The sequence below is a fragment of the Sciurus carolinensis genome, chromosome 5 (assembly GCF_902686445.1).
Source record: "Sciurus carolinensis chromosome 5, mSciCar1.2, whole genome shotgun sequence".
Taxonomy (NCBI): Eukaryota; Metazoa; Chordata; class Mammalia; order Rodentia; family Sciuridae; genus Sciurus; species Sciurus carolinensis.
The window spans coordinates 157,929,420-157,943,653 of record NC_062217.1 but is presented as its reverse complement, the minus strand read 5'-3'; the positions used below and the strand labels follow the sequence as shown (position 1 = coordinate 157,943,653).

The 14,234-nt window shown below is 33.6% G+C and overlaps 1 protein-coding gene across 1 annotated transcript in view; it reads right to left on the bottom strand.

Annotated features, from left to right (window-relative positions):
• Smc3 (structural maintenance of chromosomes 3) overlaps positions 1-14,234 on the bottom strand; it is a 31,450-nt gene that overhangs the window by 16,661 nt on the left and 555 nt on the right. The window contains exons 2-12 of the mRNA XM_047553482.1: positions 13,572-13,647; positions 8,550-8,588; positions 7,020-7,087; positions 5,175-5,246; positions 4,890-4,969; positions 4,542-4,620; positions 3,079-3,196; positions 1,982-2,157; positions 1,642-1,722; positions 1,030-1,194; positions 599-720 (exon numbers count right to left, since the gene is read on the bottom strand). Of these exons, the coding sequence (XP_047409438.1) occupies positions 599-720; positions 1,030-1,194; positions 1,642-1,722; positions 1,982-2,157; positions 3,079-3,196; positions 4,542-4,620; positions 4,890-4,969; positions 5,175-5,246; positions 7,020-7,087; positions 8,550-8,588; positions 13,572-13,647 (1,076 nt within the window). The remainder of the gene's footprint in view (positions 1-598; positions 721-1,029; positions 1,195-1,641; positions 1,723-1,981; positions 2,158-3,078; positions 3,197-4,541; positions 4,621-4,889; positions 4,970-5,174; positions 5,247-7,019; positions 7,088-8,549; positions 8,589-13,571; positions 13,648-14,234) is intronic.

Sequence of the window (14,234 nt, the reverse complement as noted above, 5' to 3'; positions counted from 1 at the left end):
AAAAAATGTTACGACTACATTTAGCTACATAAACATCTTCAGTCTTTGTAATAAAGACACTATATAAAGATACGGAGAAAATACTTTCAACATATTGTAAGGAGAAAAATGAACAAAGGCCATACACAACTCACTAAAATGAATGTGTATAGACACTACATCATGTGTCTATACATGCTTGCGAATGCTGGCAAGTTCAATTTATAGACAAAGAAAAGTTAAAACAGCATTAAGTGAAAAAGGTACAGAATAAAAATAATGCTATCAAGATTAAAAAAAAAAAAAAGCTTGTTTTAAAAAAGTCTAACATTTAGTAATGTCATCTTGAATAAGTGATCAAATCTCTCAAAGCCCAAAGTTCAAAGAATTTAAAACAGGGTTAAAAGTCAATTACCACTTTTGAGTAGAAATAATGTAGGCAGTATGTGTATAATAACACTTGATCCAAAGTAGTTGTTTAACATTAGCTATTACTACTTTCAAGAGCACAGTTAACTTTTGCCCTTAATTATTGTGCCAGTATCTTCTTAACCCATAGATGTGCATGTTTTATAGAGCAACTATGTAGAAAATTAAGCGCTGGTGAAAATTTCCAAACCTCGCAATTCCTCGCTCTTCTTTTTCTTTTACGCTGTTAAATTTAGGTTCTGTTTCTGCCAGTTCTTTCTGCTTTTCTTCTATTTTTTCAAGCAATTTCTGTCTCTCCTTTAATAAACGTTTCTGTAAATAAAGCAAGACAAGTAAAAGAGCAATTTGTTTAAAATTTTTTTCTAAACTTTAAAAAATCTAGCATAAAATGTTTTCTCGGGGGGAGGGGGGGAAAACACCTCATGAGAAAAGCAATCCTGCAACATAAAACTAATTTTTTGAAATGAAAGAAATAAAAAGACAGTACTTATACTGTGCTACTTGATAATGTGGTAAAGTTTTTATAAAACATTCAAGTATGCACCCCCATCACAGAACTATCTTCTATAGTTCTTACTAACCTGAACATTTATGTCTTTCATTTTTAGCATTTTGACTTACCCTTTGTTCACTATTGCCAGCTAATTCATCTTGTAAATCCTTAGCTTTAAGCTCCAGTTTAGTCCTCTGCTTGATTTGTTCTTGTCTTTCAGCACTGAGCTGTTCTTTTTCTTCTTTCATAGCTGAAATTTTTGTTTTCAACTCTCTAACTTGGCGCTCAATATCCTATCCAAAAAGTATCAAACAGAAATGAGTCAGGAAATTAGAAGTACAATAGCAGAACTGTGACACCATTAATTCTACCCATTCTCTTTTTTTCACTCATGCTTTTAGTTACTACCCTGTCTTTACAAATCTCAATCCCTTGGACTTCCCCTTGTGGCTATTATTCCACAGTTCTGGTACAAAAGGATTTACTATAGTCGAAAAATCAAGTAATCAAGCACAATAGCACACACTTGTAATCCCAACTACTTGGAAGACTGAGGCAGAAGGATTACAAATTTGAGGCCAGCCTAGGCAACTTAATGAGATTCTGTCTCAAAATAAGAACTAAAAAGGGCTAAAATGTAGCTCAGTGGTAGAATGTCCCTGGATTCAAATTCAAGTACTATAAAAAACAAATTAAAAAAAAAAAAATATATATGCCTAAACCTTGTTCATAATTCTTACCTCCATTTTATCTCTTGCATCCTGCTGGGCATCCCGCAATTGTCTTGATTTTTCTCCACTAGTTTCTCGCTTAGCAGAAAGCTGGAAAAAAAAAAAAAAAATTACTATTTCTAACTTGTTTTATATTTATCTAAAATTTCATAACTTCTAGTAAAATTTCCAATGTCTACTAAAATAAACTAAAAGTAACCATTCACTTCATGGTAACTGATGAATTCATTAAGAGGTTTCTAATTTTTTCAAGTTTCTATTAAAAATCACTGAAAAGTATAAATATAGGTTGAGTTTAACATATTCATAAAAATAAAATTCATTTGATTGAGAAAGGTAAATATTTTACCTCGTCAAGTTTAGCCCGAGTCTCATTAAGTTCCTGATTGTAAATGGTATATTCCAGTGCTCGTCTCATTTTATCCCATTTCTGATACTGAGCTAGTTCTTCCTTTTCTTCCTCTAAAGTATGTAATCTTTCTTCAATGTATTTTAACAACTCATTGATTTTTTCCCGTTTGCCCTCTTTAAAAAAAAAAGTTATGTAATATCACTTCTCAAATACACCATGAATTTATTCTTAAGAACTATAGCACTGTTTATGTGATATCCAAATCTAAGATACTAAAAGGGCAATTAAGATGTTTTTATGAAAGGCAGAGAACAAATTTACACAATGTAACGAAGATCCTCATATTACAATATAGTAAGGACCTATGTTTAAGTTTCATTTTTAAAAAAGTCAACATACTGTCCCATAATGTTAAAAAGAAAACAAAAAACTAATATCACTGGTGATACTAATTCTTATTTTTCATTAATAAGAGCATTATCTGTAGCTACCATATATTGAATATGTACTACATTCCAGTCATGGAACTACCCGTTCCTCTATTCACCTCCATGATTTACAAAACAGTGTTTTGTAGATGGGGAAGATTTAGACCAGAGAGATCAAGTCTAAAGTGATGTCAGTTAAGTATAGGATTTTGAACCCAGGATTGTCAGACTCTAAGCCACAATATAACACAACACTTGAAAAGCAAAATAAGGTTTCATAATAAATGTACTAAGGTAGATTACAAGCTCAAAGTTTTACATTTACTTGTTCCTGAACAATTTAAAACCTAATGCCAAGTGATGTTCCAGTATTTGGGAGGGGATGATGAATCCAAATTTGTTGTCCTCGCTAACAACAGCAAGGAAGGTAGAGTCAAAAGTAGTTGACTTACAAAGGCCTTATTGTTCAATCCTGACACTTACTTATTCAAAATTAATGAATTATGGAAATCTTAAACTTTAAACTGCCTCAAACTAATTTTGTCTTCACACAATACATAGGCAAATTATCATAAAATATATTTTGAGAACAGACATAACTTTTTAACTGTAACACAATGACAAAGTAATCTGCAACAAAAATAAGTACTATCATATTTATTTTACCAGTTTCTTTCATTAGGGAGATGCTTTCTTCTTTTCGTTCATCATATACTCTAGTACCAGCTACTTCTCTTAATAGTTTTAGTCTCTGAGAATCTGGTGCTGTTGCCATTTGATTGATCTAAAAATTTTAGAAAAAGAATCATTACATAGTTATCAACTGCTCTTTAAGAACTCAACCTTAAAGAGTTCTTAACACATGTATTCACATGCAGAGTTTGAAGATTATGATCTGGCCAATGTAATTTATATAGCACATATATCGATGTATTTGTATCTCCTTTATGTAAATGAAATTTAACAAAAGTGACTCATATCTAAACCTCCTTTATGAATAAGACTCCTTTATGAATAAGAACATACAAATGAAACACCACCAATTTTTCTTAGTCATTATCATAAATTATAAAAGATGAGTTCATTTTTAAGGAACAAAAGTATTTTTTACAAAGGTATAATATTTAAAAGTATAACAAAATTGGTGTTAGAGAGCATGGTACAACCTGCCATGTGACTTAACATATTAAACATTACTATAAGTCAAAAATGCTATCACTGCATAAAAAAATTAAAATGAGCTGGGTACAGCAGTACACACCTATAATCCCAGCAACTCAGGAGGCTGAGACAGGACTGCAAGTTCAAAGTCAGCCTTGGTAAATTACCAAGAGGGTAAATAAAAAGAGGGCTGGGGATATGGCTCAGTGATTAAGTGCCCCTGGGTTCAATCCCTAGTAAAACAAAAACAAAAGCAAAAATGCTAAACTGATAGCTACTCTTATGCACTTATAAAAAAAGAACAGGCTCTGAGCTAAGAAAATGTCTATCAAAAGTATATACATGAAAAAAAAAAATCCTTTAGAACAATAACAAAAAACTTAAGGGCAAGTTCTAAGAAAAAGTATCTTAGCTATAGATGAAAATTATATGAGAAGATGAGAAAAATCAACTGAAGTCTGTAACTGAGCTGCTGAAAAATAGAATCTCTTTTAAGGAAAAAAGTATGTAGCATTATGATAGATTTCTGGTAATACAAGCTTTTTAGTATTTTAATTCTTTGATAAACTGAGTGGTAATGAATATTGATTTTAGAAAGAATTTTAATGTAATTGTTACAGAATTCGTAAAATATTCTTAAATTTGATCACAGTAACTTCTACAACTCAATGATATCTTTCAGTACACTGTATTGCATTAGGTAAAAATAAAGGTTACCAAGAAAACAAGAGTCATTTCATTTGCTGAAATGCTCCTATCCAAATATACAACGGATCTATTTGGTACTTTACTGTCATGTAAAATACTAACTTCAATGCAAAATAAAACAATAATCAATGAAAACTAAGGTGGTAAGGTCCATTTTTGCTTTACCTTAACAATTACAACCAGTAAACCAAAGTCATCATTCGAGGGGTAGAGTCTCAGAAAATTTTCTTCTATTTAAAAAAGACATACAATTGTTTTACCTTTCCTTGTTTAACAATGTAATAAGGATTGCTTCGAGAGAAACCAGCACTTTCAAGGAGGTTCATCACATCATTTTTCCTGTTGAAAAACACTGTAATTATTTTCAGATAAATTATTTTAAAGCACCCACGATAAGCAAAAAATGAGGAGACTAGCTCCTGGGTTAAAAAGCATCAGGTAGTACTGACTAGTCATTAAACTGTTTTATCAGTCTCAGAAAATCTTATTTTCAAGTTCACAGTCTACTGATTTGCTGAACATGAGGCAAGTTATGTGCCTCACATATGGCAAGTAAAGGACTCTTTTACCCTTTTACAGAAACTGTAAATGTAAAAAACAATGCTTACGTGACCATTTTCTTATCTAAGAAATACTGATCTTTTTTGGCACCAATGACTCTTCGAAGTGAAACTTCCTCTTTATCAATCTAAGAAAAAAATGTAAAAGCTCAAAGTTAGTTTAATTATACACAATTTTAGTATGAACTAAATTATTAAAGCTTGAATACAGCTATGTATGTTTCAAAGTATAAAAATGTTAAGTTATAGCAATAAAATTCTCAACATTAGTACTTAAAGAAACAGGTACTAAAAAAAAAAAAAAAAGAAAAAGAAAAAGAAACAGGTACTTACTGGTAACCGGTTGTCCGAATTATCAAAAATAATTTCCACAAAAGCAGAAATAACCCGAGGACCAGTACCCTCCTAAATATGAGAAAAATGGAAAATCTGTCATTAAAATATTATTTTAATTAAAGTATTTTCATATTCTTTAAACACTTTTAAAATCTGTGGTTAACAAGCCTTATTCAATGGGAATATCAGACTAGCATGTATATCCCTCTTGCCAAAACAGCAGAGACACTGGATAAGGATAACAAAATCAGAACTATGCAAAGGATATGAAAAATAGATATATTTAGGTTTTATTCTGCAGACCACTTTATTAGACTACACTACCTGAAAGCCCCACAGTCACCTAATTTTACCCATTTGCTAATATCAAATATACTAAGGCTCTTCTCTTATAATTTCATATTAATGCTATAAAGGAACACTAAGATAATGTTTTTTAAACATCTGAAACATTCTATATACTTTTAAATCTGTTACAGAAATATACACATTTAACATGTCACAATTATATCAATCTATGACACAACTATGTACCAAGTCCAATAATTTCCAGTTTCTAGAAACTGTTAATATCTAGTGATTCAATAAAATTAAGAATGATAATTTATTCTTTAATGCCAATATATTTAAAATTTTCTCTATAGAGTACTGGTCCTGATTATTGTGCTACAAATCAAAATGAAGAAAAAATAATAATGGCTATCAAAAAGAACTTCCTACTGTGAGAAACTCTGATAAAATATACTGAGGAATCTCTTTTTCTCATCTTAAATTATAAGCAATATTCAAACCAGAAAGATAAACTGCAATGTTCTATTATAGCTTTTTTTACAATTTTTTAATCCTAATAAAATACTCGAACAACTTGCACTACTGTATTATTAGTTTTTCACAATGGAAAATAATGTTACTATCCTAAATACAAATATGGCTTTTATTAGGTAAACAATGGTTGTTCCTCTATGCTCTCAATTAACTTTTCTGGTTCTGCACTGTAAAAGTCATAACCCTTAATCTGAATCTCTACTTTCTTCTCAGCAAACTTGCTTCCAGAATTTTACTAAATCACATCCTTACTGAAATTTATGTGGAAGACATATCCATCTATAGGCAAATTCTTTTTCTTTTCTTTTTTAAAATTTGTTCTAATTAGTTATACACGACAGAAGAATGCATTTTGACACACTGTACACAAATGGAGCATAACTTCTCATTCCTCTGGCTGCACATGGTGTTGAGTTGTATCAGTAGTGTAATCACACACATATATAGGGTAATATGTCTGTCTCATTCTACTGTCCTTCCCATCCCTACCACCCCAACCCCACCTCTCACTCCCCGGTGCATAATCCAAAGTTCCTTCATTCTTCCCTACCCACCACTAACTATGGATTAGCATCTGCCTATCAGAGAAAACATTCAGCCTTGGGTTTTTGGGATTGGCTTATTTCACTTAGCATGATATTCTCTAGTTCTATCCATTTACGTGTAAATGCCACAATTTCATTCTTCTTTAAGACTGAATAATATTCCATTGTTTATGTACTACATTTTATTTATCATTCATCTGTAGAAGGGTATCTAGGTTGGTTCCATAGTTAAGCTATTGTGAATTGAGCTGCTTTTATAGGCAAATTCTACAATTTTAACTGTCCCATAAAAATTAGGCCTTTATCTGGCACTGATACAGTAGAATAAATTTCACAGAATAGTATACTTGAGAGACTGTGTCAAGTTCACAAAGATTCTGAAACGTGAACAAATGATTTTCTTAACCAGGATTGACAATGTTATTTTAAAAAATACATACTATCAATATTGTCTTAAAATAGTCTTACTCACATGCAACAAAGCCAACCGTTGTTCTGGACGAAGATGACTAAACTCATCACTGAGAACAAACTGAATTGCTAGAAATACAAAAAAAATCAAGTACTAGTACAATATAAAAGAGAATTTATAGCTTACTGATAACATCTCATACCTTCCTTAATAATGTGTCAGGTAATGAATACTACAGACAAAATAAAATACTTGCTTTAGACAGACAAAATGATTACAGAAAGTTTGCCTAGATATTAGGCAAAAAATGACAGGACAAAAATATTAAGAAGTTTTCACTGAAATATGTAGGGTAACAAAATGAAGAGAAAACACTGAAGTATAAGAAAATAGACAAGCAGAACTAAGGTCTACTTCTTGATCAAAGTGTACACTGGTTAGGCTAATGTTATACAGTCATGCACTGCACAAGGACAAATTGCATACCTAACAATGGTCCTATAAGATTACAATCAAGCTGAAAAAATCCTACTGCCTACTGACATCATAGTAGATGCAATGTGGTAGTGCAATATCTTTCTCAAAACTAAGGAAATACAGGGAAATGTTTCAGATTCCCAACTTTTACTGCACTGCTTGTACTCCCCTTTCCTTATGTAAGAAGGAGTCATTCCTACCTTCCAGACAAGAGTAAAAACCTGGACCACACTACTTTACACAGCTATCCTGATCCAGGTCCACAGAAGAGACTGTTGATGTTCTGTGAGAGCATTATATAGAGTGGGGGGATGAACTCCTGCATTAATGTGTGTGCTTGAAATGGAGACTGGCTTTCTCCTGGGTTGGAGGTGGATTCAAACTGCCTTCATCCCCCTGGAATTCCGAAATACACATTTCCACTCTATACTCTTTCGCCATCACCAAATTACAACCATTATATGGTATACAGGGTAGTGTACTCTTTCGATTTGTGTGCACAGAAGACACAGAACCTTCACTCTTGCTAAACCCCTCTTTTTCTGAAGCACTACATGACAAGGAACAAAATTTTCCCAATCCACTCCTTAAACAGTCTAATTTTGATAAAATATTTTTCTTCTTCCTCAAAGGATTTGCTAAAAGAGGCACCATTTAATACATTTTACCTTTACAGAGAATTTTCAAAGCTCTATTATCTTCAAACTGACAATAGTTTTTGAGTCTCAAGTTTTTATACCCTTCCATCCTTTATAAAAATGATTGGTTTAGAAAATACATAATTCTACACATGCATCTGTAGAATTTATATACTGTATTAAAGTTTAAAAAGTGTTTTTATATATGTTATCTCATCTGATCCTCACAACCTATCTAAGACAAATGTGTCCATTTTTATAGTGAAAAGAAAAAATTGAGGAGTGTTTTGTTAAGTCTCACATAGCTAATTACTCACTTGGTATACAGAACTCAGATCTTTAAACCTCAAATGCAACCATGTATAAAGTATTTCTTGGGTTTAATGCTGGCATAAGCTCATAAAACCAGTGATTTTAATAAACTACCTTAAGATATCAAAGTTTTAACTTATTTAACATTCAAAACAATACCTACCATAAAAAAAGTTACTTTTTCCGGATCCATTTCTGCCCACTACAAAAATTTCAAAAGTACAAATTATTTTATATAAAAACCAATTACATTAAAACTATTAAATGTGAAAATAAATTTCTAAATCCAATTTTCTAACACATCTTATATTCAAAATTAAACACAATTTATAGGGAACAAAAGAAATCAATAAACAAAACAGCTGCGATCACCAAATAAGTATAATTTTTGTATAAACTTCAGTTTTTTTAAAAGATATTTCAATGTTGATCATTTTGCTCTTAAAGTTTAAAATTAATAGAAATAACTAAATATACTACTGGCATTTATGATTTATAATCATAATAATGAATAATTCTATTTTAATCAAAAATATTGTTTTAAGATTTATATATTAGTAATATTCTAAAACAATCATTTAAAATTTGCAAGCAGTCTCTCATATCATACTATATGATAAATCGTACATATCATGTAGGTTCACAGAACCATAAAGTATAGATATAAGGCACTTTTTAAAATATAACCTGAATTTAGATGTAAGCAATTCTACATGTAAGAAGACATCAAATGCTTTTGATTTAATAAAACTGTTTTGTGAAAACTGTAGAGTTAAAGAATCATAAATAACTATGTCAATCTCCCTCAATATGGACCATAACATCTTGGGGGAAAAAAATGTATACATAAAGTACAAGAGTAAAAAATAAAAATAAAAAAGAAAGCACAAGAGCAAGGGCAAACGATAAGGTAAGCAGAGAAAATGTTAATAGGTCAATCTAGGTAAGGGTACATGAGTACATGAATATTCTCTTTACTTTTTTTTTTTAAATTGGTATCAGGGATTGAACTCAGAAGTGCTTAGGTGCTTAACCACTGAGCCATATCCCCCCAACCCTTTTTCTTTTTTTAAAAAATTGAGACAGGGTCTTACTAAGTTGCTTAGGGCCTAAGTTGCTGAGGCTGGTTTTGAACTTGTGATCCTCCCGCCTCAATTTCCCAAGTTGCTGGGATTTCAGGCATCTTTACTGTTCTTAATGGGACAAATTTTCTATAAACTTGAAATTATTTCCACACAAAGGACAAAAAAAAAATTTATCATTAAATGAGTATAAACAGTTTAAAACAATTCATGCACTAATAACTGAAAAATTTAAAACTTTCTTATAAGAATTATTCCTACTCATAGAATGAAACACCATTTAGCCATTTTAAAGGATGTTGACTAATCAATAAAGAAAGATATGCAAGATTTATGGTGAAGGAAAAAAAAAAAAAGATTGCCAACATATTACACGAACCCATTTTTATTTAAAAAGGCATGCTTACGGATGTATACAAAAACTTGAGGGATACTGAGTTACACCCTTCAGATTCACCTGCCCCAGCCCATGCCTTGGCTGACAGGAAAGCTCAGTCTCCTAATACCTTTCATTGTTTCAGCCTATTCTGGGAGTGCATTCACATCAGAACTGTGAAGATCCAAAGGAGGCTTTAACTCCTTGACTACTTCAGGTGAGTCCCCAGAGCAACACAATCCAAAAGCATGGAGGAATAAACATTCTATACAGTAAACTTTTGACCAGTGAAAGACAGGCACCACCCATCAAATCTCTTTACCACCATCTTCCATCTGACCTTTCTAAAACATGATAGGTCCATAAAGTCTGTCTAGATGTTATCCAACATAATCACAATTCAACTGTGTCTTCTTTATAAAGCTGTGACCAGTTTTCCCCTTCATTCTTGCTCTCAGACTGCAACCCCCATGAAAGCCTTAGCAGCTAAGCCAGCCTGCTATGTTTTCTAAGAAATCAGTGCTAATATAAGTTAATGAAGAATGGTTATCTATGGTGGGTAAACCCAGCTACCATGGAGGCTGAGGTCAGAAGTTCCAGGTCAGCGTGGGTGACTTAGTGAGATGCCATCTCAAAATAAAAGGGCTGGGGGAGCACTGGGGGATTTAGCTCAGTGGCAGAGCACTTGCCTCACATGCAGACGGCCTTGAGTTAGGCCCTTGGCCCTGGGCAGGGAAACAAGGCTAGGGTGTAGCCCAGTGGTGCAGCACTTGCCTAGCTAGTATGTATGATGGCCTGGGTTCAATCTCCAATACTTGGGGCCTGTGTGTGTGTGTGTGTGTGTGTGTGAGATTATCTTTGGGTAGAATTTCAATTTCATTTTCTTCTTTTACCTTTTATGCTTTCTCATAATATCCTATATTATCATGTATTTGTCTTTTTACTTTCTTATAATGTCCTATATTAATAATTTTTTGTTAAAATGCAAGGGAGGAAAAACCACTACCTTGAAAAGGTATATGCAATCATTCCTCATATCCATGAGAAACTAATATTCATTCTCTCCCCCAAATCCAAGGATACACGAGTTTATTATATAAAATAGGATAGTATTTGTATATAACCAAAACAATCCTTTGATTGTAACTGCTGCCAGTAAATGCTATGTAAATAATTGTTATGATATACTGTTTAAGAGATTAATGACAAGAAAAGACTGGACATGTTCAACAAAGAAAATGTTCTCTAATATTTTCAAGCTACACTTGGTTGACTTTGAGGACTGGGAACAAGCAGATATGGAAGGATGGCTGCACCTGGTACCTATATCAAACATTAAAGCAATAGGACAAGAGATAGTTGGTTTTCAATTTTTTTTAAGGGTCAAAATCATTAAACAACAGTTCAGGAGGCTGAGGCAGGAGGACTGCAAGTTCGAAGCCAGCCTCAACAAAAGTGAGGCACTAAGCAACTCAGTAAGACCCTGTCTCTAAATAAAACACAAAATAGGGCGGGAGATACGGCTCAGTGGATGAGTGCCCCTGAGTTCAATTTCTGGTACCTGTCCCCCCACCCTGCTCCCCCAAATCATTAAACAATGAAAGTGGTATGCTTTCACCAGGTATTTTGTTTAAAGTCAATCTCAATACATACTACCTTTGGTCTTTGTCACATTATTAAGGTACCTGCTTTTGAAACATGTCTCACCAATAAAGTAACCTTAAGTCTGTTTTAGTTAAAATAGGAAAGAATTCTTAGACTATTAATCCTAACATTGCAACCAAAACTGCAAAATAGCTGCCTAATAACGTCTAAGACACTTGATAGATCTGACCTTATAAATAATATAATCATTCCAGATAATGGTCATCATTTTACAAATCATTTATAAAATTATACAACTAAAATATTGATATTTATTAACCTGTTAAGTTAAAGAAATAATATAAATTTCAAAACGCTTGTTTCTAAAGATTTTCTGATTGATGAAAATCAGAAAGCACCTGTAAAAAAAAATGTAAGCAAAATCCCAGTACAGTGAAGCTACCATTAAGGCACATCAAATTAACACTCTTCAGCAGCTACAGCACAAGGAGAAAAAATTTTTATTCTCAACTATGAGGTTGCAATTGATGTATCAAGGGTAAGAAAAACCTGTCCTCAACTTTATTTTGAGATGGGATCTCACTATGTTGCCCAGGTTGCTCTCAAACTTGTAAGCTCAAATAATCCTCCCACCTCAGTCTCCCAAGTAGCTAAGACTATAGATGTGCACACTAGCAAACTATAGTTGCCTGGTTTTTATTATTTTATCAAAAAAAAAAAAAAGTATGATTCTCTTAAGGGAGTCTTCTGTGAACATTAGTAATCAGTGTTTCCCCTTCTACTTATATTTACAAGCCTCACTTGCACTATGAACTGAACTATGTGCCACTGAAATTCATGTTAACACCTTAAACCCCAATAAGATGGCATTTAGAGATGGAGGCCTTTGATGATAGGAAAGAGTTGGATGAAATAAGGAGGGTGGGAGCCATGGGAGCACACAGAAAAATGTCAGTCTACAAGCCAGGAAGAAACCTTCACTAGAACCTAATCACCATCATGGATTTTGAGCCTACAGAACTATAAGAAAATAAATCTGTTATTTAAGTCTCCACTCTCTTTTGTTATCCGAGTGAACTAATCTAGCTTGTAATGAAAATACTGTACTGCAGAACTGTATCAATAGCATAACAGTCTAATTTGTGAGTCTAGAAGTACTCATTTAATCTTTCCTTTAAAAATCAAGCAGAATATCAGAAAATATTTTTGTTAGCTGTAACAGCAAACTAAACATTATAACCTAAAGAATCTACAACTACATAGTTATGACAATCACCATTAGACTTTTATCCTTACACATATGCTTTCTCGTTTAATTTTATCAATAGCCCTATGAGACAGGTATATTCACTTTACAAATGAAAAAACTAAAATTTCTCAAATAATTAGTTTGAAAAAGTTATGTGCCAGAACTGAGATATGAACCACATTCTGTTACACTCCAAAATTTATGCTGCTCTTCCCAACAAGCTACATGTGGTCTTGGGCATTGACAGGAAAAAAAAAATTAATTTGTGAATAAATAATCATCACCCTTAAAACAAGGCAATAGTGAGCACTTGAACTAGGATGTGATAAATCAAGAACCCAGCTCAAATGCTAAATTAAGTCTCCTTCACTATATTAAAGCTATTAAAACACTCTTGCACACATACTAAGAGTACTCAAGTAAAACTGAGTAACTTTTTTTTGCTGGAGGATCAAACCCAGAGCCTCACATATACACAGCAGACAAGCACTCTACCATTGAGCTACATTTCCAGTTCCCCAAATGAGTAACTTACAATTGACTTATCCAAATGCTTCAAACTTATAAAACAAGTAATTTATAATGAATAAATGACAAAAGTAGCCTGCAAGGTGGCACACAGCTGCAATCCCAGCGGCTCACAAATTTGAGGCCCTAAGCAACTTAGCAAAATAAAAAAATGGGTTGGGGATGTGGTTCAGTGGTAAAGTACCCTAGGTTCAATCCCTGGTGCCCTGCCCAAAAGCAGTTTCACAGAGATTTTATTCAATATTCATTCAAAAACAATTCCTGTATCCTTAAGCCTAGGATGGATGGACAACGTATAAATTTCTGTAGAGCATAAATCGGGTCTAGTAAATGAGGAACACTTACCAATAACATTATGTTTTGAACTGAAGGGATCTACAATCGTCTGATCTCGGTAACTTCGAAAACCCTGGATAATCACCTAGTAAACACGAGACATTTTTGAGAACACACACAAAAGAACTTCTTCATCACCATCTTTCTTTTACGTTTCTTTCCTGTTTCTCCTTTAAGGCAAGAGAGAAAACTTTCAATTTCATGTCAGAAGAAAATTTTTGGACTGTGGAGATTCAAAAATCTACAGATGACCATCCTCGTGTCAGTAGGCTCTGCCAACGCAGTGCGGGTTTTCGGCAATCGGAGTTGGTAACCTGTTAGGAAACTCGCCAAAGCAAGCGCGCGGTACGAGGTGAGCGGGAACACTAACACGGCGGCGCCACAGTTCGCCTGTCCCGCCGGCACAGAGGTCCCAGCTCCGGGACCCAAGCCCAGCGGGCACTCCTTCGAGACACAATGGCCGGCCAGAAGGGGTGGACGTTCCAAAGGAGGAGTGCGCCGAGTGCGCCGCATCCAATAGAAAAACCTCCCCCAAATTGTGCGAACCGGCTCCTCTCTGCGCGCGGGAAGACCATTTTGACAGAAGTAAACAACTCAATGAGGAGGCGCGACGGGTTCTCCCAGGAGGAGGACCCCTTTCGCTGCTCGTAAACCCAGAAGGGAAACCCCTGG